General features: G+C 38.3%; 1 protein-coding gene across 2 annotated transcripts in view; it reads left to right on the forward strand.

Moving 5' to 3' along the window:
- The window catches only part of LOC138049916 (1-phosphatidylinositol 4,5-bisphosphate phosphodiesterase beta-4-like), a 62,672-nt gene that overhangs the window by 31,071 nt on the left and 11,601 nt on the right, over positions 1–20,000 (forward strand). For both annotated transcript variants that reach the window (XM_068896394.1, XM_068896395.1), the window contains exons 9-26: positions 227–393; positions 1,376–1,522; positions 1,707–1,770; positions 3,095–3,182; positions 3,882–3,961; positions 5,310–5,394; positions 7,164–7,257; positions 7,356–7,388; positions 8,452–9,521; positions 10,317–10,458; positions 11,456–11,540; positions 12,391–12,463; positions 12,697–12,748; positions 13,284–13,335; positions 14,718–14,820; positions 15,510–15,674; positions 17,589–17,688; positions 19,179–19,283. In XM_068896394.1, coding sequence (XP_068752495.1) covers positions 227–393; positions 1,376–1,522; positions 1,707–1,770; positions 3,095–3,182; positions 3,882–3,961; positions 5,310–5,394; positions 7,164–7,257; positions 7,356–7,388; positions 8,452–9,521; positions 10,317–10,458; positions 11,456–11,540; positions 12,391–12,463; positions 12,697–12,748; positions 13,284–13,335; positions 14,718–14,820; positions 15,510–15,674; positions 17,589–17,688; positions 19,179–19,283 — 2,705 coding nt within the window. The remainder of the gene's footprint in view (positions 1–226; positions 394–1,375; positions 1,523–1,706; positions 1,771–3,094; positions 3,183–3,881; positions 3,962–5,309; positions 5,395–7,163; positions 7,258–7,355; positions 7,389–8,451; positions 9,522–10,316; positions 10,459–11,455; positions 11,541–12,390; positions 12,464–12,696; positions 12,749–13,283; positions 13,336–14,717; positions 14,821–15,509; positions 15,675–17,588; positions 17,689–19,178; positions 19,284–20,000) is intronic.

The following is a 20,000-nucleotide window of genomic DNA, read 5'->3' on the forward strand; positions in this document are numbered from 1 at the left end:
ACAGTCCTGATTGAAGTGATTACAATAACATGAATTTATATTTTGAGATGACGTTCTCATTTACGTCACGGTCATCGTTTCTTAAGCTCCCTGTTATTCAAAGGGAAATACATATACTACAGCTATGTATTTGGTAGTCATTACTGGATACATTTTAGGGGTTAAAGGAGAAGTGTGGCATTTGGTTGTGTAATATAATTCACCTTCATGCATTTGTTGATTACAGGGGAGGAGGTAGAGCACCTTACCTTACTGTGTATCAGTTGGTCAATTTTCTTAACCACGAACAGCGGGACCCACGGCTAAATGAAATACTTTACCCCTACTATAACAAGGAGAAGGCACTTTCTCTGATATGGAAGTATGAAAAATCCCTGGACAATCTTCAAAGAGGTACATTGCACTAAATTTGCTATAGAACAATTAGTATAGTTTGTTTTTATAGTTTGGAAGTGAGTCTTTTTTTTGTTACCCTGAGCCTGGATAACAGCTTAATGTGACCCTTATAAATAGTGTACAACAATCAAGCACATATTTTACAATGACTGCAAAAATTCTTTCACGCTCAGTGGCAAATTTTTATGGTCAATAAGCAGACAGACACATCAATTTATAATTTATGCGATAATGACACGATATTGCTTGCGTTAGATTGAAGTTTCTCACATTTTTGTCTAGCTTTCTTCTTGTGTTTTGACTTAATTTTGACCCCTCTGCCTTTTTGTTATTGTAAAAGACAAATTGATGTCAGTTTTTCATGCATCTGTCCTGTTATTGATCATGAATTTCGTCATAAGAGGTTTGGTTACCGGTAGGCCACTGATGTAAGGGAGGCATGCATAACCCTGATATTTATCCGATGGTTCGACCCATTTGAAAAACAAGGAAACCAGTTCTTCTGGTGGAGGGCCTGTATCTAGGGATGGCTTCTTATTAAAGATGATAGGCGCTGTTTCTACGATTTATTGATTTGAACTTGAACCGAATGAAAGCATGTTAAGTTAATTGATGGCCTTTTATCGTGGCGTCATTAAACCAGCTTCTCTCAATAATTTTGCCCTTTATGTGATAAACATGTAATCGCATGGGCCCGAGGCCAATGAAGGGTTAATTTAACTTGTGAAAACTTTGAAAATATGCGTGAAATTAATCCTTAAAAATTTTGCCCTCAAGCCCATGCGATTACATATACTAACAATAATGTAAATGGTAACTGGTGATAATTTGATACATATTGTTTCTTAATTTTTAAGGACAGTCATGTATAAATGTACAAGAAGCCCTAAGCTACAGTAGTGCATGCTATTGAGAGGTAGTGAGCTGAAGAATGTTTGTGTCATTTTTTCGGTGGTAATGGAACTCTCTGTATTGCCAGATCGCATCACAGTGAATGGATTGACAAGGTATCTCCTGAGCGATGACAATCTTCTTATGATGCCCAACAGGGTTGAAATCTATCAAGACATGACTCTACCCTTGTCACACTATTTTGTCAACTCTTCACACAACACATACCTTGTGGGTGAGTCAACAATAACTTGTCATGTAACTTTGTTTTATGGAGGTAGGGTATTCTTAGCTCATGAGATCAGTTTGAGAATAAATTGTTTCTTTTTTTTTTTTGTAACCGGGGAACTTTGTTCTAATTTCATCCATTTATCACCTTTCATTTAATCAATAATAGTTTTTTTTAAATTCCACTAAAGGACGCCAGTTTGGTGGAAAATCATCAGTTGAGATGTACAGGCAGTGCCTACTTGCAGGTTGTCGGTAAGATTCCTAGATAATTTTGTTATATCTTTTGTAGGCCACTTTGGAAAATACCATAATACTCTTTATCCGCCCGAAATTTTGCATAAGCATTGTTTTTGTTTTCTCTTGGGACCATTGTAAGTCCCAAGAGAAACTTTAAACAATTCTTATGCAAAATTTGGGGAGACAAACAAAGAGTATTATGGTACTTTTTCGAAGTGGCCTATTTAGACATGTTTAGTATAATAGAGTCACTGCTTGTGCAGGTCACAAGGTGAATGCTTATTTAGTACTGGAAAAAAACATGTCATTTGGAGCATTATTTGCCAAAGCACCTTACTGGAGTTTGATTTCCTATACTTTTACTTAATGACTAGGCCATTTTAGAGAGTTACATATGCTTATTTATTTAACTAAAAGGCTTTTACAATAAGCATTTTTTGTAGTCAATCATAGGGTTTACAAAATGGTTTATAGACCACCTTTACATTGTTTTTATGTTAATTAGACCTACTTCCCTCATTTTGAAACAAACATTCTTTTGAAATTGGCTAAAAAGGCTTGATAGCATTAAAACTAAAATATTTTATTTGGCCGCCATTATATGAAAGAGGTCTATAAACAAAGTCAACCCACCGCAAAAATCTTTTGTTTACACAAGCATCGAACAGAAGACATGGGAATTTATCAAATCTTTCTTTACTGGTGTTTTGCCTTGACCTGCACGTTTGTGCCTGAAAAACTTTCATTTGGAACTTTGAAACCAGACTGGATTGGCTTGGGCAAGATTATTGCTTTAAACAGCATTTAATCGGCGAGTTTTTGCCTTCAACTCAAGCTATTTTAAATTTAACTCCTTGGAACCTTGGATTGTACTTGACATCTATTGGATTTTGAACTACCCTTATCAGACATGACCTAATTAGGATTGCAGGCAAAAACTCCTGATTAGGTGATGTTGACAGTAAATACCTTGTTGAGTAAGAGTTGTGAAAGCGTAAAAGTGAGAAACTTACAGAGTCTTAAATCTCACTGCGAGCACATCAGCAACTTTCAATTGATGAGCAACATCAAAAAATGTGGACAATGAAATCACATGGCATGCGTTAGTTACAATGCATGAGGTTGAGGCATTTTTACATAACCAGTCCTACGAAAATTGGAATATCAAGGTGGTCGCAGAGCTTACAGCTGTAGAACCTTCTGTTATTGTGCTGTCAGTAAGGTAAAAATATTACAGTGTTGCCCTTTTTTACACATAATTGTTATTTTGTGTGAAGGAATGTGCCAGTAGTCAGTAATATGTATTTCAACAAAAAATTATTGTTGTTTTGGATTTAAGGTGCATTGAACTGGATTGCTGGGATGGTCCCAATGATGAACCAATGATCACACATGGAAAAGCAATGTGTACTAATATTATGTTCAAGGTTGGTGTCATAGTAAATTAATCTGTCATTATTGTAAACACCTGTATTAGGGCGCTTTCCATGTGACAGAACTGACCGGCCAGACCAGGCATTTGGAAGGTTTTAACTCTAAAACACCCTCAAATTAACACTCTTTGAGGATGATATACACTCCTCCGGAAGAAGGCGAGGGCTTATCGTGCAAGTATTCCTTGAAATTGTTGGATTTTCTTTGCAAACTGACGGGTCTGGCCGGCCAGTTCTGACAAAACGAAAGCGCCCTTAAAAGAAACAATGATAATCATTTGCCTTTAAGGGCGGTTTCCATTTGACAGAATATTATTGACTGGCCAGACCAGCCATTTGGAAGGACTGACTCTACAACACCTTCAAATTAACACACTTGGAGGATGAGGTATATTCCTCCAGAAGAATGGGAAGGATTATCATGCAAGTTTTCCTTCAAATTGTTGTGTTTTCTTTGCAAACCAGTGATGGGACTGTTCTGACAAAAGGAAAGTGCCCTAAGATTCAGCACGTCCATTATTTTTTCCTTGTAGTACCTTCCATCTTCTAGGGGGTTACTGCAGTCATAAAGAGCCCAAGGGATTTATAACTAGAGGATTAACTAGCACATAAAGCATGTAGCTGTTTTCTGACATTTCAATGTTGCATAAAATTGTTTCGGAAAGATTAACTGTGGTTGTTTTTAACATTAAGGATGTGATTGAAGCTATACGTGATTCTGCATTTGTGACGTCAGAGTACCCAGTATTATTGTCATTTGAAAATCACTGCAGGTATAATAGCGTTTTATTAATTTTCTTTTGTGTAGACATGGTATTCAATATTGCTTAACTGCATGTAATGTTGGGGGTTAAATAGTATGACTTGTTTGTAATTTGTACAAATTGTAGGTGGCAATAAATGATACAGAATTTATAATAAAAATAATTAGGATAGTACACATACTCTCATTGGTCTATAGCTGCGTTTAGATGAGCGTATGAAACATAGGTGTGACATCACAGGAATCATGTGATGTCAGATGCATGTTTTGATTGGCTGGTAGGAAATATGAGTGTATCAAGACAGGGTGCAGGGATGGCACAGTGGTGAGAGCACTCGCCTCCCACCAATGTGGCCTGGGTTCGATTCCTAGACTCGGCGTCATATGTGGGTTGAGTTTGTTGGTTCTCTACTCTTCACCGAGAGGTTTTTCTCCGGGTACTCCGGTTTTCCCCTCTCCTCAAAAACCAATATTTGATGTGATTTGCGTTAACTTGTTAATTTCAATTTACAGTGTCCACAATTGGTGCTCTACAGCGCTAGAAGATTAGACACTGAAATAAAGTTCCTTTCTTTCTTTCTTTCAATCAAGAAGTAAAAAAACCCAGCATTTTCCTTCATTTGTTGAATTATTTTTGAGAAATATTTTATAAAAGCAATAGCTAGGACATCTTTCGATGTTTAAATAGCCTCATCTTTAGAAACACTCCGGGAATTTGGAGAATTCTTGACAGTTATCCAAACCTGAGATGCAATCTCTGGGTTGCATAACTGTCTTGAACTGAGCCATCAAAGCCAACTTGGAGCTGTTCACTTGTGAGGTCGAGTCATATCCCATCTGAGGTGAATATATATACTTGTAAAATAGGCAGGAACATTAGTCGCACCGGATGAACTTGGATTGCTCAACTCAGATTGACATAAAACAAAATGATAAGGCCTCAAGAATTCGCCCTTGCCGTAATCTTTAAGCTAACTGTGGTGAATCGGGCAAATGTTGAACAGTTTTGGTTTACAAAACGGTTTTTTTCTTGATCTGAGGTGAGCAATCTGAGTTGATCAGGCCCAACTTCAGTACCTGCCTTATATAAAGTTGAATCTTTTCCAGGTTCTCTTTGCAACTGTTTAAGTTGCCACTTAAATGTGATGAATTTCAACTCTCATGTATTTCAATTTCTGCAGTTCAAATATGCAACATTTTATCAACAGTTATTTGACAGTTGATCGGGGCAACAGTACTAGTGGTCCTTTTTGCCAAATATTTATTATTGTTGCAAGGGATAAGCACTGTTTTTTTTTTCAAGTGTCAGGGATTATGTTGTAACAAGTACATGTAAAACTTTATTAATTTCTTAACAGTAAATCCCAGCAAGCCAAAATGGCCACCATCTGTGTAGATATATTTGGAGACATGCTTTTAACAGCACCTTTGGAAAGCCATCCAGTAAGTATTGCTCTCATATCTCATGTTGCTTTTTCAGACCATCTCTGATAAAATACATGCATTGTCAACAGGACCCAGGGTTCTCAGGCTACTCCTGCCGTGAAGTCCTTGAAAAGCCCTGGAATTTATTTTTGGACTTCCAGGGCACTTGAAAAGCCCTTGAAAAAAAAAGGATTTGGTGGGAAAGTGCTTGAAACTCCTTGAATTCTTGCTTGGGTGAAAATTGTTGAGATTGCATCATGCTAAGGTAAAGAGACAGTTCAAAAATTTGAGCCCAAATTTGATTTTTGTGGAAAGATCAAAGGGAAGAGTCCTCAACTATGTAAACAACCACGATTGCTTCAGTTTGCGATAAGTAAAAAGAAGGATTGTTTCCAAACCTTAACCTTTCATGAAATCTGGAAGGGATCATGAAACATGCTGTATTTAGTTGCATGTTATCGAATCGGATGCAAAAGAGCCAGCTAGGTGAAAATGATCACCAACCAGTGTTTTTGGCTCCTTTAAACCTTTTACAAGGTTGTTAAAAGCCTATGAAGTACCAGAGGATAGCCATTTAGCTAGGAAAGAGTGAATTTGTGTTTGATTCTTATTGTAAAGGAATGCTTCTAGTTCAGCTACAACAAGGTGATGCCAAAAACATGTGGATATTTCTCAACTTTGTAAACACAGCTGCTGTCTTTTTCATTTAAGCGCATTCAGCTTTTAAATATGTTACAAGTGCACCTTGTAGGTATTGAATATAACCAATAGAATGATGAAATGAAACAAATAAAAAGAGCAGTAGTTTGCTTTTGGTGAACACAGTTGTCACTCTCCATGGCGATCTCACGGCATGCTTTGCTAAATAAATACGAGTGGACCTGTGAACTTGGCAGATTGACGAGAAAATATCTCTTTGCATCCATTTTCAGAACACATAGCACAGTGACACGTTTAAGTCTTCACTGAGCAATGGCTCGGTAACACATGTTGACTGCAATGAGTATCAATTTGGTCAGAACAAAGAAACGTCGAAGAATGTTTCAACGTATTATGTTGCAGCATTACTTCGGAAAGTGAAACATCGTTATAGATCGTCGCCATATCGATTTGAATTCAACTGAGTGAGTGACAAATTGGCATATCTTGAAAAAACTGATATGGGTCCTGGTCTTATCAGGGCCGTAACTGGATTCTTTGTAATGGTGGGGGGGGGGGGGGAGGGGGGCATTATCTTGCTTGCCAAAGGTACGATCCTTGTAGGAGGGTCTGAGGTATACTGGGGGTATCCTCCAGAAAATTTTCAACTCCCAAACGCTATTTTGAGCACTTACATGTATCATGAGGTTATTATGTATCTGAAAAATCAACCAACCAATTTCTCTGCCATGAAAATGGCCAAACATTTGCTATTCACTACATTGAAAATAATGGAGTCTAAAGAAAACAACTCCATCCACAGATCTTATTTGTCTGCCTCAACATGTACAGGTGCAGGGAAGACTGCCCCCTGCCCCCCTCCCCCCCCCATTACCTACAGCCCTTCTTATCGATTAGTTTACATCTGCGTGAGTGATGAATTTGCATATTCTGACCCCACTCAATAGTCACTTATACGGTTTGCGTTTCCACCTCTAAATATCAATGAAAGGTACCAAAACAATATTCTCATTATTATTATTATTATTATTATTATTATTATTATTATTATTATTATTAATAAGACTGTTCAAGGTTTTATATTGAAGAATTACTGAAAGAAGATTTGAAATTGTTGTCTCCTCAAGCTTGAAGAAGGCAGGGCTCTTCCTTCACCAAGCCATCTTAAGGGCAAGATAATCATCAAGAACAAGAAACTTAAACCAGAGCAGGAATGTGAAGGTGACTTGTGAAGTAAAAAAGTTCATGCGTTAGTTTCAACTGAAAAGTGCTAAAATTTGTAGTTCTTCATTGTAATACTTTTCCCTTCTTTCACATAGAATTCAGTGATTATGAATCAACAGACATATCAGGTAAAAAATAAGAATTTACTAAATTTTAAGTGGCTTTGGCATAAAGCGGTTTTCGATTGAGTGTCAAAAGTAATTAGCGAATTGCTTTGGTTTTGCGTTACTTCACTCAGTGACTGGTTCAAAGTTCTCGCACCACTTTTTCAACCAATCATAAGTGAAACAAAAACCAATTGTGGCTCGCGCATGCACATTTTCCCACACTTTGTGCCGTCTATGTGTAATTGCTTCGAGTTTTGATTGGTTTACTGGATTGTCTCCATCCTTTTTGATTGGCCAAAGTAATTAGTTTGGTTTTGGTTTTACGACACTCGATTGAAACTCGCTCTAGTTGGAGGTTAAGGGCTTGTTTATATGGTGATGGGGGTAACCCGACTGTCCATTTTTCAACCTTGCATTTACATGATAGGTGAGGTATCCCATCTTTCACCCCCCCCCCCCCCCCCCCCTAGCGCATCTGGGGTTGCATTTTGCCATGTAAACGCTTAAAGGTGGGTTAATCCACCAACCCAGGGTTGGCTTGTGTCACTATATACTGCCTTTGGTGGAGGCATTATAGATGCATTAAAAGTGGTAAAAAGAAGAAGCCACAGCACTGAAGAGTTGAACCAAGAGAAGCAAGTGAGAGTAAAAGAGCATTAACTGCCAAAATGCATCCTTCACCCACATTTTGCCTGTTTACACCAGGTTCTAGCAGCTGTGGGTCATCAAGTCACTGGCTACTTGGTCTACAACCACATTGTACTCCAAAAACAAACCTCTTAAGATGTTTACAACCTAACCACTCAATAGTGCAAAAAATGTTCATAATTTGTCTACACTTGTCTTGAGAAATTGGGTATAAACCTTTTCTTGCATCCAAACAGAACCCCTGTGAAAGCCTTGGAGTTTGGAATCCTAATGCTGACTAATGCTATCTTGTTCTTCCTGTGAAATGTCAACTTTGTTTTGAACTACTGTAGGTAGACTTACTCTGTCAGAAGAAGGTGCCATTGTGGAAATGCATTGATACCAAATAATCGCTGGATAGCGAGTAACATGTTGGTTTATTTTGTTTGTTGTATAGGATTGCGTAGGGGAAGCCTCAAGGAAACCGCAATTATTGATGATGAAATTGAAGAAGAAGAAGAGGAAGAAGTACAAGAGAGTGACAATGATGATTCATCTCGGGAGCGGTCTGTAAGCTGTGAGGAATTCAACAAAATTATGGCAAGTAGCGAAAAAGTATGTAATGATCTTTTGCAAGAAGCAAAAATAAATGCAACAGAAGAAGTTCCACCTGATTATGAAGGCAAGGAGGTTACACTTGAAGACATAGCCCAGTGCAGCTCAGTCTCAGAATATTCCAATTTCCTTCTGTCCTCCATTTTTAGTGATGCAGGCTTAAATGGTATGACAAAGGAATTAGAGAGCACATTGGTGATGTCTCGTAATAGTAAAAACTTCCTTGAAATGCAAGGCATTGGGAATCTTGCTGACTCTTCTAGTTTGGAATCTGAGTCATCAAGGTCGTCAAGAACTAGTGAAGAAGTAAATTATGGCCATCGTGTTTCTGGAGTTTCTGTTGGGTCAACTTTGAGTGCCATTTCTGATGGATCAAGTGACAGTGATTCAGTGACTCCCACGGTTACAGTGACAAACAGTGGAGAATCTTGCTATGAGTTTCCATCATCAAAAGATGAAAATTTGGCGAAACCGTGCAGGAATAATGGTGTTCTGGAGTCCATCCAGGAAGTCTCAGACACAAGTAATAACAATGACCTGAGACATGTGGATGATTCTGATTGTACTACGATGAACCCGAGCAGGAAGAAGCCTTTTTATGTTGACTCAGAGACTGAGGAAGTTGACCCACAAAAGGTTAAGAATTCTTCAGCCCAATGTAATGGAAGGGTGGACAATAAAAGGACACACCCATCAGTACATGCTATGAATTCTTGTTCCTCTACAAAAAGCAGTAATGATTTTTGTTATGATCCGAGAAGAAAAGAGAGTACTGTAAGTACCCAGAGTGGTGAGTCTAATAATGGCGATGACGAAGAGGAAAGAGATGTCCTCAGTGACATGAAGAAGCGAGAAGAAAAACTAAGTGCCTATGGAAGTTCACTGCGGCTCAACATGGGTGGATACAAAAAGGTATGGTTAAAAAAGTGTACTTTTGTAAACTAAAAACTACCTTGTTAGCTACAGTAGTCAATATTATGGTTGTCAGTTGTGTTGGTTTTTGTGGTACAACATTTAAAATTATGTGTATAGCACTTTGTTCAGTCATTCTCTCCATCAAGGTGGATCTGTTGTCTATCGTTAACTGGTTGTAATTCCGTCCGTCAAGAGGTGGTTACATTTTCTACTGAATGCCTCTGGTGTTGACATTGTTATTTTCAAAGCACAATCTGTGTACAGAGAACCAATGCAGTATCCAGTTCTTATGTTCTGCCCTAATCATTGATTTGAAGGTTGGCTTGTTGGATGTCTAATCCTTCAACTTTACAACCCAATTTAAACTTACGAATAAGGAAATCCTCTATCTACAGAGAAATGTGAAACACCAAGATAAAAGGCTGGTTTAATTTCTTTGCACTGACCTGTGTCTGCTGGCAGCAGATTTCTGCAGCATTTGACCTATCTTTGTACAGAGAGTCTCACAGACTACAACAAGTTGCAAAAATAGTGGAGACACTTCACCTTCTTGGGGCGTTATTAATTTACCTCTTGTCTCCTACACTGCACCCCTCACCCCAGCATATTTGATTTAGCAAACTGTCCCAATGTTAAAAATCCTGTCATCAAACATTGAAAAAATTGCATTGATGTTGTTGTCAACTGATCACCAACACTGACCTGCAAGTAAAATCCTCACGGTTAATATATTTCTAGGACTTGGTAAAAGCAGAACCACTCTGTGATTCTTAGTCAATGTATTTCTTATAGAACTCAAGAGCAGCAAGTCTCACTCCAGAAGATATGGATGTTCTTCGCCAGTTTCAAACTGCAGGGAACATTCATCCTCTCCTCTCAAGTCTTGTGAATTACATTCATCCTGTTCCATTCAGTGGATTTGACGAAGCAGAGAGTAGGTTCCTTCAAAACTTGTAGTGTCCACATACATTCACTGATAATAATCTTGCTCACTTTTTCTTTTGTTCAAAATATTCAATTTACATTAGCCACTATCCTTAGAGGCACAAAATGTGAGGCAACCTTTAATTTTCTTTGGTTTTTTTTTTGTATGAATGTACAAATTCTAATAATAATAATGATGATAATAATAATAATAATAATAATAATAATAATAATAATAATAACTTTATTATTTTATATAGCACAAAATACATGGGTGTATGATATGTGCTTTTACATTACAGTGCTTATAATATTACAATAAAATGGACATACAGCTTTTCTAAAATAATAGTTAGTAAATGAATACTATAGGTCATAAGCCAAAAGCTAATTTAAAATAAGTTTTTAGCTATGCTGTTAAAGTTTTGAGACTGCCCAAAGCTCTCAACGTGTCTGGAAGGGGCGTTGCACAGGGACGGCGCTCTGCAAAGAATGCCTTGTCTCCTGTTGTCTTCTTGGTCTTGTTGGGCAGATCAAGCAGTAAGTGCTTTGCATTAAATTTTGAACGCAGGTTATAATTTAATTCTGGAAAAGGTACATATGAGAATCTCATTTTCTAGGCGAAAGCTGGTTCGGGATCAGGCAGGTCTAAAACTCAGGTCACATTTCACAGGTCAATACTTTGAGCCTCTGCTCCAGTGATGAACAACTAAGGCAACGTTTCCCTTAGACCTGAAACAACATTTTTGTAGACTTATTACCTGGCTAGTAGACAATTCTGGTGTTGTTTATTTGTCTGTAGCACATTGAGACGTACCCTGACCTGTGGAATCGAATGTGACCTGTGTTTTAGACCCGCCGTCCTGGACCTCCAGCCATCCTTAGTACTGTAGCCAGAATGCAGCAGGAATACCCTTGAACTATTTTCCTAAATCTGCAGTCATTCATTGTTCAGTCATAAGGTAAATCACATCTAATGTTATTGCCATTTTTCCCTCTTCTTGCAGGGAAGAACTTGGCACATCACATTTCGTCTTTTAATGAGTCAACTGGATTTGGTTTACTCAAAGCAAGCCCAGAAAAATTTGTCAAGTATCCTTTGATGGCTGGCTCAGAAATAAAATGGTCAATGGGAAAATAGCCTAATTTTACTGAGAGAGATAGTAATCTTCATATGTTTCTGTTAACTGGCCCATCAACAATTCATGTACACTTGATTCCATAAAAAATTCTAATGTTAATAGTTGAGTAGCTAGACTGTTTAATGAAAGATTGCAAGTTCGGTGTTGCATACAGGAAAGGACCCCATGAAAAATAGATGGCTGATGAAATGTCATAATAAATTTAAACTCATTGCCAATCAATGAGCTTGGGAGCTGTGGCCTTATAATTAAGTTAGTGGGAAGGAGCCTGTTGTGATCCAGACACCACAGGGTGGCATCCCTGGCAACTCACAAGTTTGAATCACCCCAAAGCAGCTGCCAACCAGCACTGTTACACTGGAACGTGGTCCAGTGGAAAAAAAACACTTACCGGTATCTGACCAGTTACTTACATGTACCTCCACGACCAAGTAACTTTGGGACAACAAGGGTGGGGCTCCGTGAATCTGCAACAATTTGCAAAAATGGCCTGTAAAGATGAGCAAAGATTGCATGGCCACGCACAAAGCAAGCCCTGCTGGACTCCAGGATGGCCCCTAAAATATAGGCATGCCCGCTTTGGCGTGAAACGGCTACATGCTTCATTGGCTTGAAATTTACCTTGCCTAAATTACATTTAGCCATTAATTATTATTATACTAAGTTTTAACAAGGTTTGGAGAACATACACTGTATCACTGACTGCATGCCCTTGATGAGCTTGCAAGGAGAACTGTGCATGCTTGATGATTTTGCTCCAAAATGCTTTTGTGGGTAATATTCCTTTACTGACTGTTGAGGTATAACAAACGGCAGTTTTCCAGGATTTATCCCAAGGGAAGTAGAGTTGACTCAAGTAATTACATGCCACAGGCAAGTACTGTTTTGATATTTTGATAAACTGCTTTTCTGTTTCTTGCTCTTGATGAAGAGGCCTCTTCACAATCTTGGTAGAAAACTCTAAGGTAGCATTATTTTAATTTCCACAGTATTGCCAGGGCACTAAGGTCATATCCAAATTAATTTTTCATATGTGGCTTATATTTTTTATTTCAAAGAGAAATCTTCCTTTTTCCTGATACATAATTGAATTCTTAATTCATTAGGTTTTCTGGAATGTTGGTTGTCAGATGGTCTCTCTCAACTTTCAGACATCAGGTACTGTGGTTTAATACCAGTAATGTTTCTACTGTGTTATGCTGGCTTGACTATATTTTTCTTTGACAGAATGCCTTTGCTAGCCATGGCAGATTTGGAATTTTTGGTTTGTGAAAAAATTTTCCTTATTATTATGTTTACATGTTTGCTCTGTTGGTTGAACATTGGAGGTCACACATTAGTTCAACTCTGGCCGGACCAACACTCAGGGTCTTTGAATAACTTGGAGAAAGTGCTGCCTAGTTTGTTATTACTGTACATCCGCAAATAGTTAGGACAAGAACTATAACCATAGGCCCTGTGTCACATCCCTTATTCATAAACTCTGATGAAAGAAAACTGATGATGAAGACGATGATCATTATTATTATTGTTGTTGTTGTTTCCCAGTTGCTTGATTGTAACCAGTATATCGACAGTTTATAGCATTGTTAGCAGGGAAAAAAATGTCATTTTAAAAACTGTTATGTTGTAAAAGTATAGCAAAAGAGCAAAAGATAACATTGTTTTGTCTGGTAATTTCTGATTTTAATAGACTTAGCATTCCAGCTGAATCAAGGGAAATTTGAATACAACGGGAGATGTGGGTATGTTATCAATAATCTTTCTTACATTACTGTGTAATAATCTAAATGCAGACAAAAGCTATTGTTTTAACTGATAAGAATAACAAAAAAGCCAAAAACAAATGGCGATCATTACAAACTCCTTCTTTCTCACGATCCGTACGATGAGTACTATCTCTAGATCTTTTTTCTCATTCCACAGATATCATGTAATCTGTTTTTTTCAGTTATCTCCCGAACAGCTAGGTTTGGTATATAACTATCACATCTTCAAGTAACCTTTATGACTTAATTTCTCCGTGAGAATTAATGCCACTATAATTTAAGCTGTGTCATTATGCAAAAAAAGGGTGTTTCCACGCAGACTGCAAGATGATTGCTGAAAAGGTCTTAACCTTAGACATGTATTCCAAGAAGGCTAATTTAAGAAAAAAGGTGTAAATTCTCCAACATTGTGTGTAAAGGTGTTATTTCCATTGACTCCTGAACTGCACACTTTGATGAGTAAAATCGTTTGGCTTAAAGTGGTTGGTCTGCTGGGACGTTTCATCCAGAGATCTCAGGAAATAAAATTAATATGTGCACATCATCATCATCATCATCATCAATATCCAATTTTGTTCCGGGTTTATCCTCGTAAACGGGGGTGGCCGGATTTAACCCACTTTGTCAGCAATATTTCTAACTCCCACTCTCCATCTCGCTCGATTCATGGCGTCCTTTTTCTCTAAACCAACACTCTTGCTCTCCTTCTCCACTTGCGTCTTCCACGTCTTCTTTTGTCGTCCTCGCTTCCTCTTGCCCTTCACTTCAAACTCCAACGCTTTTCTCAGAAAATGCCCATCATCCCTCCTCAACACATGCCCGTAACATTCGCCTTTGCCATCTGAACCACTGTTTCCTTCAATCCTAACATCTCCATTAGGTCCTCTGTCCTTTCCTTCTCCATCAGTTTTGCACCACACATTGTTCTCACCATTGCTCTCTCATTCCTTTTCAAAATTGCCATCTCATTTTCCCTCAGACACCATTTCTCACTCCCATATAACAGTGCCAATCTTACAAAACTCCAATAAGCCATTCCTTTCATCTTCAGCAAGAACCTTTTTGAGTTAGCAACTCTCCACATTCCCTGAACTAGCCAATTCTTGCTCTTGCTGTCACAGCTGCCTCGCAACCACCACTTACATTCACCGTATCCCCCAAATAACAGAAACCTCTCACTGTTTCCACCTCTTCACATAGACATGCTATTCAAACCCTCACTGTAATGTTGAACTGCAACTGAGCGTTTTACATACATAAACTCCACCGAGTCTCCGTGATAACATCTGCAATGGTACCTGCAAGTCCCAGTAATCTGAATTGCTAAAACTGAATTATTTTTGCGTTATTTTTTTTAGTTATCTTCTAAAACCAGATCTCATGAGTCGATCTGATCGGCCATTTGACCCATTCACTGAGTCAGTTATTGATGGAATGGTGGCAGCTTCAGTCAGGGTCAAAGTAGGTGTATAATATCTTTTCTTTTTGATCTGCTTACAAAATCAGAACCCACTCTCAGCTAAATTAAAATATTTCCTGTTGGCTGGATTAAATTAGACTAATTCTAGTAGTCTCAAAGGTCAAGAAACAAAGAAACAAAGAAACATATCATACTGTGCATCTTGCTTACTTATTCAACAAGTCTGTGATGTAATTGCAGTGCTTCTAAATCAGGTCCTGTTAATGGGGAGTGATTAACCCATTGACTCCCAGGGGTTCCCTATTGAAGAGTAAAATCGTCTGGCGTTAGGTAGAGTAATAGACAAAGTCTGGCCAGCTTAGGCCGGTTTGGACGTCAAAGGGTTAATGATGTTATCTAGCGTCAGTCCCCAGCCAGAAACTTACTTGTTTCAGCTTGTTAATGAACTATAGGGGAGCAGGGGTGACGCAATTTTGAGAGCACTTGCCTCCCACCAATGTGTGTGTTTGTTGGTTGTCTACTCCGCTCCGAGAGGTTTTTCTCCAGGTACTCCGGTTTTCTCCTTTCCTCAAAAACCATTGTGATTTGATGTATTAATTTTGATTTCATTTGTGCACACCCCACAAGCTACAATGGAGTCAGCTTTAAAATATTATTATGTGAAATAAAATGAAGTTCCTATCGTTAACTGCAGGCTGGAAAATTTGCCTAACTTTTGATTATTTCTTAGGTGATTTCTGGGCAATTTCTGTCTGATAAGAGAATAAGCACATCTGTAGAGGTAGACATGTATGGCCTGCCAACTGATACATTGCGCAAAAAATACAAGACAAAGATTGTTCCAAACAATGGAATGAATCCTGTATATGATGATGACGAGTTTGTGTTTAGACGGGTAAGTTGAAGCTTTCTTGTTTTCATTTTGCAGTGCTACCAACCTTCAAGTTATTTTTGCAATTTGCCAAAAAGAAACCCCCAACTTTCACAGGGATCACATTAACAAGCTTCAAAACATCAAGTCAACAGTATTAAATTAAGGCTGCATAATATGTACTATACCGGAAAGGTAGCAGCAGAAGAGGGTCACAATCTTAGTGGCAAGGAAATCACAATGACAACTGTGCCACAACCCTTTTCCATATACATACATACTTAATTAACTGCTCCCCTTAGGGGCTTTTCAGGGCCAACAAAACACAATTAACAAAATGGCTGAACACAACAACAACAACTGTTAAGAATCCCAACTGGCCGGAGGCAAACCATGTGGCTATTTACAAGTGCAGCTGGGAAGTTGAACCAGGGACTACACTGTACCAGGATCAAATTCAACGAGTGGTCAGAACGGGTCTTGAACCTGGGAGCTCCAGATCTCAATGCAAGCGACCTAACCACTGGACCACCCTACCTCCCCCTCCATCCATCTCTCAACACAGCACTGGATGCCAGCCAGTGTGTGGAATCAATACTCACACAAATGTGGGAAGGGAGATAGGGAAACAAAGCAAACAAACAACAATTAAAAGTAAAAAAATCATGCTCTAAGGTCACATGGAGCCAGTTCTACGGAAGTTTCCAAGGGTCCTTCTGAGTACTTGGGCAGGGGCAGGTACAAACACAGGTCTCAAGTCACAGGCCTCTGTTTTACCAATACCTAACCCTACCCCTAACCCTAAACTCTAACCCTAACCCTAACCCTAACCCTAAAACCAATACAGAAACAAACGTTTAGGTTTGTTTCTGCATTGGCAAAAAAAAGAGACCTGTGACCTGAGACCTGTGTTTATACCTGCCCCTGCCAAAGCACTAAGCAAGACCCCTGGAAACCTCCCTAGAACTGGCTCCATATGACCTTAGAGCGTGATTTTTTTAAACATAGTTTTTACGTTGTGCCTTATTGAAGGTAGCTATGTTACACATGCAGTCTGGGTGTTAAATGAACACCTAAAATTTGTTGAGTTCCAAATTATGCATGTCCAGATTGATTTTCATTGCATAATGAATATTGCCAGTATTACTGGTAATTTAATTTCATTATTGTTTTAGAGGTGATGTTATGTTGTTATCAAGACAACATTAACATTTCTCAATAATTTGCTCCAGGTTGTTGCAGTCTGTTTTTATGAGAATATAGACCGAATGCATAAATGGAGGCCAAAAATGTATTCTTTTGTTTATTTGCTAATTAGACTCTCTAGCCTCGCTCTCAAGCAACATTCCTTTTGTATTTTGTACATGCGAATGAGGCTAGTGAGTCTAATTAGCGCATAAACAAAAGATTTTTTTTTTGGCCGCCATTTATGCGTTCGGTCTATTGGTTGAAATAAAAATAAACAAAGTCATGTGAATCATTGCATTAACATGTTTGTTCTATTAAAAAAAATGAGATAACAGTGTTTTATCAGGTTTAAAAACAAGAGGCTACGCCTTGTGTTTTTAGACCTGAGAAAATTTTTTGAGCAGCTTCAAAAACATTCCACAAAAAGTATGTCCCTTGGGAGTCTGAGCAAAGGATCAAAATTTGAGGGGGAGATACATTTATTAGCATAAAGGAACAACAAGCCAGGCCTCATTACTCTTCTTCATTCTAGGAATTCTAATGAGGAGTGTTTTATCGGGTTTAAAGCTCATGCATGTGGCGTTTTATCGATGTTTTGATAGGCTGTTTAAGGCTCATGAATTAATTATTAATGAGTTTTTGAATTCTTTTTAAACTTTATGCTAAAAGACCTCACAGTACTGAAAACTTTAATCATGCAACAGGAGTGGACAGTGGGTCAAGTCTATGTTTTGTTTTCTGTTTCATCAGATTGTCCTTCCAGAACTTGCTCTCCTTCGGTTTGGTGTGGTTGATGATAATGACAAACTGATTGCTCAGCGAGTTGTTCCACTGGATGGCCTTCAGTCTGGTTAGTCTGTTTCTGAAGTCCTCTGAGTAATTGTGTTTTTAGAGCTGCAGGAGTTACATGTACTGGTAGATGTACAAGTTGTCAGAGTCTGGTTATGTACATGTATTAGGGTGGAGTTGTTTGATGAGCTACTAAGCATTTACACCCACTTTTGTGACTCAAGCTGATATAGACTGAGGATATTACATGGCCGCGCAGAGATGCCAAATTTCTCTTCGAGTGTTGAAAAATATTTAACGAGTGAGCACAGCGAATGAGTGAAATATTTTTGTATGTAACCTTAGCAACAGTGATCTTTTCACGTGTGAAGATAACATGTTATCTTCATGTGTGAATATAATTTTATCATGTTTTCGTGCAAAAGCTCACTTGGTATTTCATAGGCGTTTAATGTAATAAAAATAATTATTGTCTTGACTCTTGTTTCCTACTTCAACCTGACCCTGGAGACCAAGAGATAGACTTAAGGCATGCAGTCAAAATCGACTCCCGCCCTGTTCAACAAAACGTGGTGCTGTGCTCCGAGGTCATATATGGGTCGTGTTCAGGGGCCGAGCGCCTAGCCGGCATCACAGCTCCTTCGGTCCGACCTTGTTGAGCTGCGTCTTTGCGGTACTTTGAGACGGCGATTAGCAGCGACAATTAATTAATTAATTAGTCAGTAGTTTTTTAAGTTGTGTTGGCTAAGTGAGAGGATTTGCAAGGAAACAGTAAATAATATTTTTAAGTTAATGTTTCCTGGCACTCTTTGAGGAAGTGGAAATGAGACTGGCTTTTGTTGACCACCACGCCCGTTTTGTTATGTTCAAGGCTGCAGTAAGTTTTCTAGGGATTTACAGTGTAGGGTTCAAGGTTATAGGTGACTCAAACCACAAATTGGAGGGGATTTTGTATTAGAAGGATTAGCTCTACAACACTGTTTCACTTAATGGCAATATTATGGTACCATGTGAAGCACCAATAACTGCTTAACAAGGTGCACATATAAATGTACATAATAAATTACCATGGCAACAAAAGAACCATCTAAAAGTGCCCTATATTTTGTATTCAAGAGCTTATATCTCAAAAATGAACTTGGTGACCCCCATTTTTTATTGCTGAAAAGTGATAAGCACGCTATGTTGAAACTCTGCAGGTTCAGAGCCACCTTAAAATTTTCCAATTGTGAAGGTAGCTATGAATCTGCTCAAGATGATTTTTTAAGACTTTGCAGAGACTTTTGTCTCAGCGTACTAACCACTCTCGTAGGGTGTTTTTAAGATGGCTCTTTTGTTGCCATGGTAACCTATTATGTCACATTAATAAGTGCATCTTATCAAGCATTTATTGGTGTTTATATGGTATCATAATATTGCTTGTAAGTGAAACAGTTGGGCAGAATCAATCCTTCCAAATAGTGGAGTTTGTTGAAAGTGTTAAAGTTGTTTTTTTTTGGTTGGGTAGTAGTCATTGAGTAAATGATGTTTATTGATCTTCTCTCCTTTTAGGTTTTCGGCATATTTCCTTGAGAACAGAACATAACATGCCTCTGCCACTGGCAACCCTTTTTTGTCAGATATCTTTGAAAACCTATGTTCCAGAGAAATACACAGGTAAACAATATAAGATGAGTCATTTTATGTACAAGTCATGTGGCATGTGCTATGCACACATGTATGTCTCCTTAATAACGTCTGGACCTAACTTGTCACAGAGATAAATTATTTTTAATCCTAGAGCGGTTTTCAATTGAGTGTTGAAAGTAATTTGCTAATTACTTTGGTTTTGCGTTACTTCACTGTGTGATTGGTTCAAAGTTCTCCCGCCATTTTTTTTCAACCAATCAGAAGTAAAACCAAAACCAATCGTGGCTTGCGCGTGCACATTTTCCCACGCTTTGTGTCGGCTACGTGTAATTGCTTCGAGTTTTGATTGGTTTACTGAATTGTCTCCGTCCTTTTTGATTGGCCAAACTAATTACTTTGGTTTTGGTTTTATGACACTCGATTGAAACTTGCTCTATACTCCCAGCAATTTGGAAACTGTGTGCTTTATAAAACTGGGCTTTATGGTCAAGGTTCTGGGCCGAGTTGTTCAAAATGCAATTAGCTCTAATCTTGGGTTGCCATGGTAGTTAATAACCTACTAGATTACCACTAATCAGGTTTTAAACAACTTGGCCCTGAGCTATAGCTTTTCAGAGACACTTTGCCTCTCGCTGATTTCACCTGAAATGTCAATGAGGTAATTACCTATGAAGTCCTTAATTAAGTTAGAATTTGTCGTCTTATTTCATTGAGACATCCTTCTGTTTGAGGGGTGGCAGTATT

This window comes from Montipora capricornis, chromosome 5, assembly GCF_036669925.1.
Source record: "Montipora capricornis isolate CH-2021 chromosome 5, ASM3666992v2, whole genome shotgun sequence".
NCBI lineage: Eukaryota > Metazoa > Cnidaria > Anthozoa > Scleractinia > Acroporidae > Montipora > Montipora capricornis.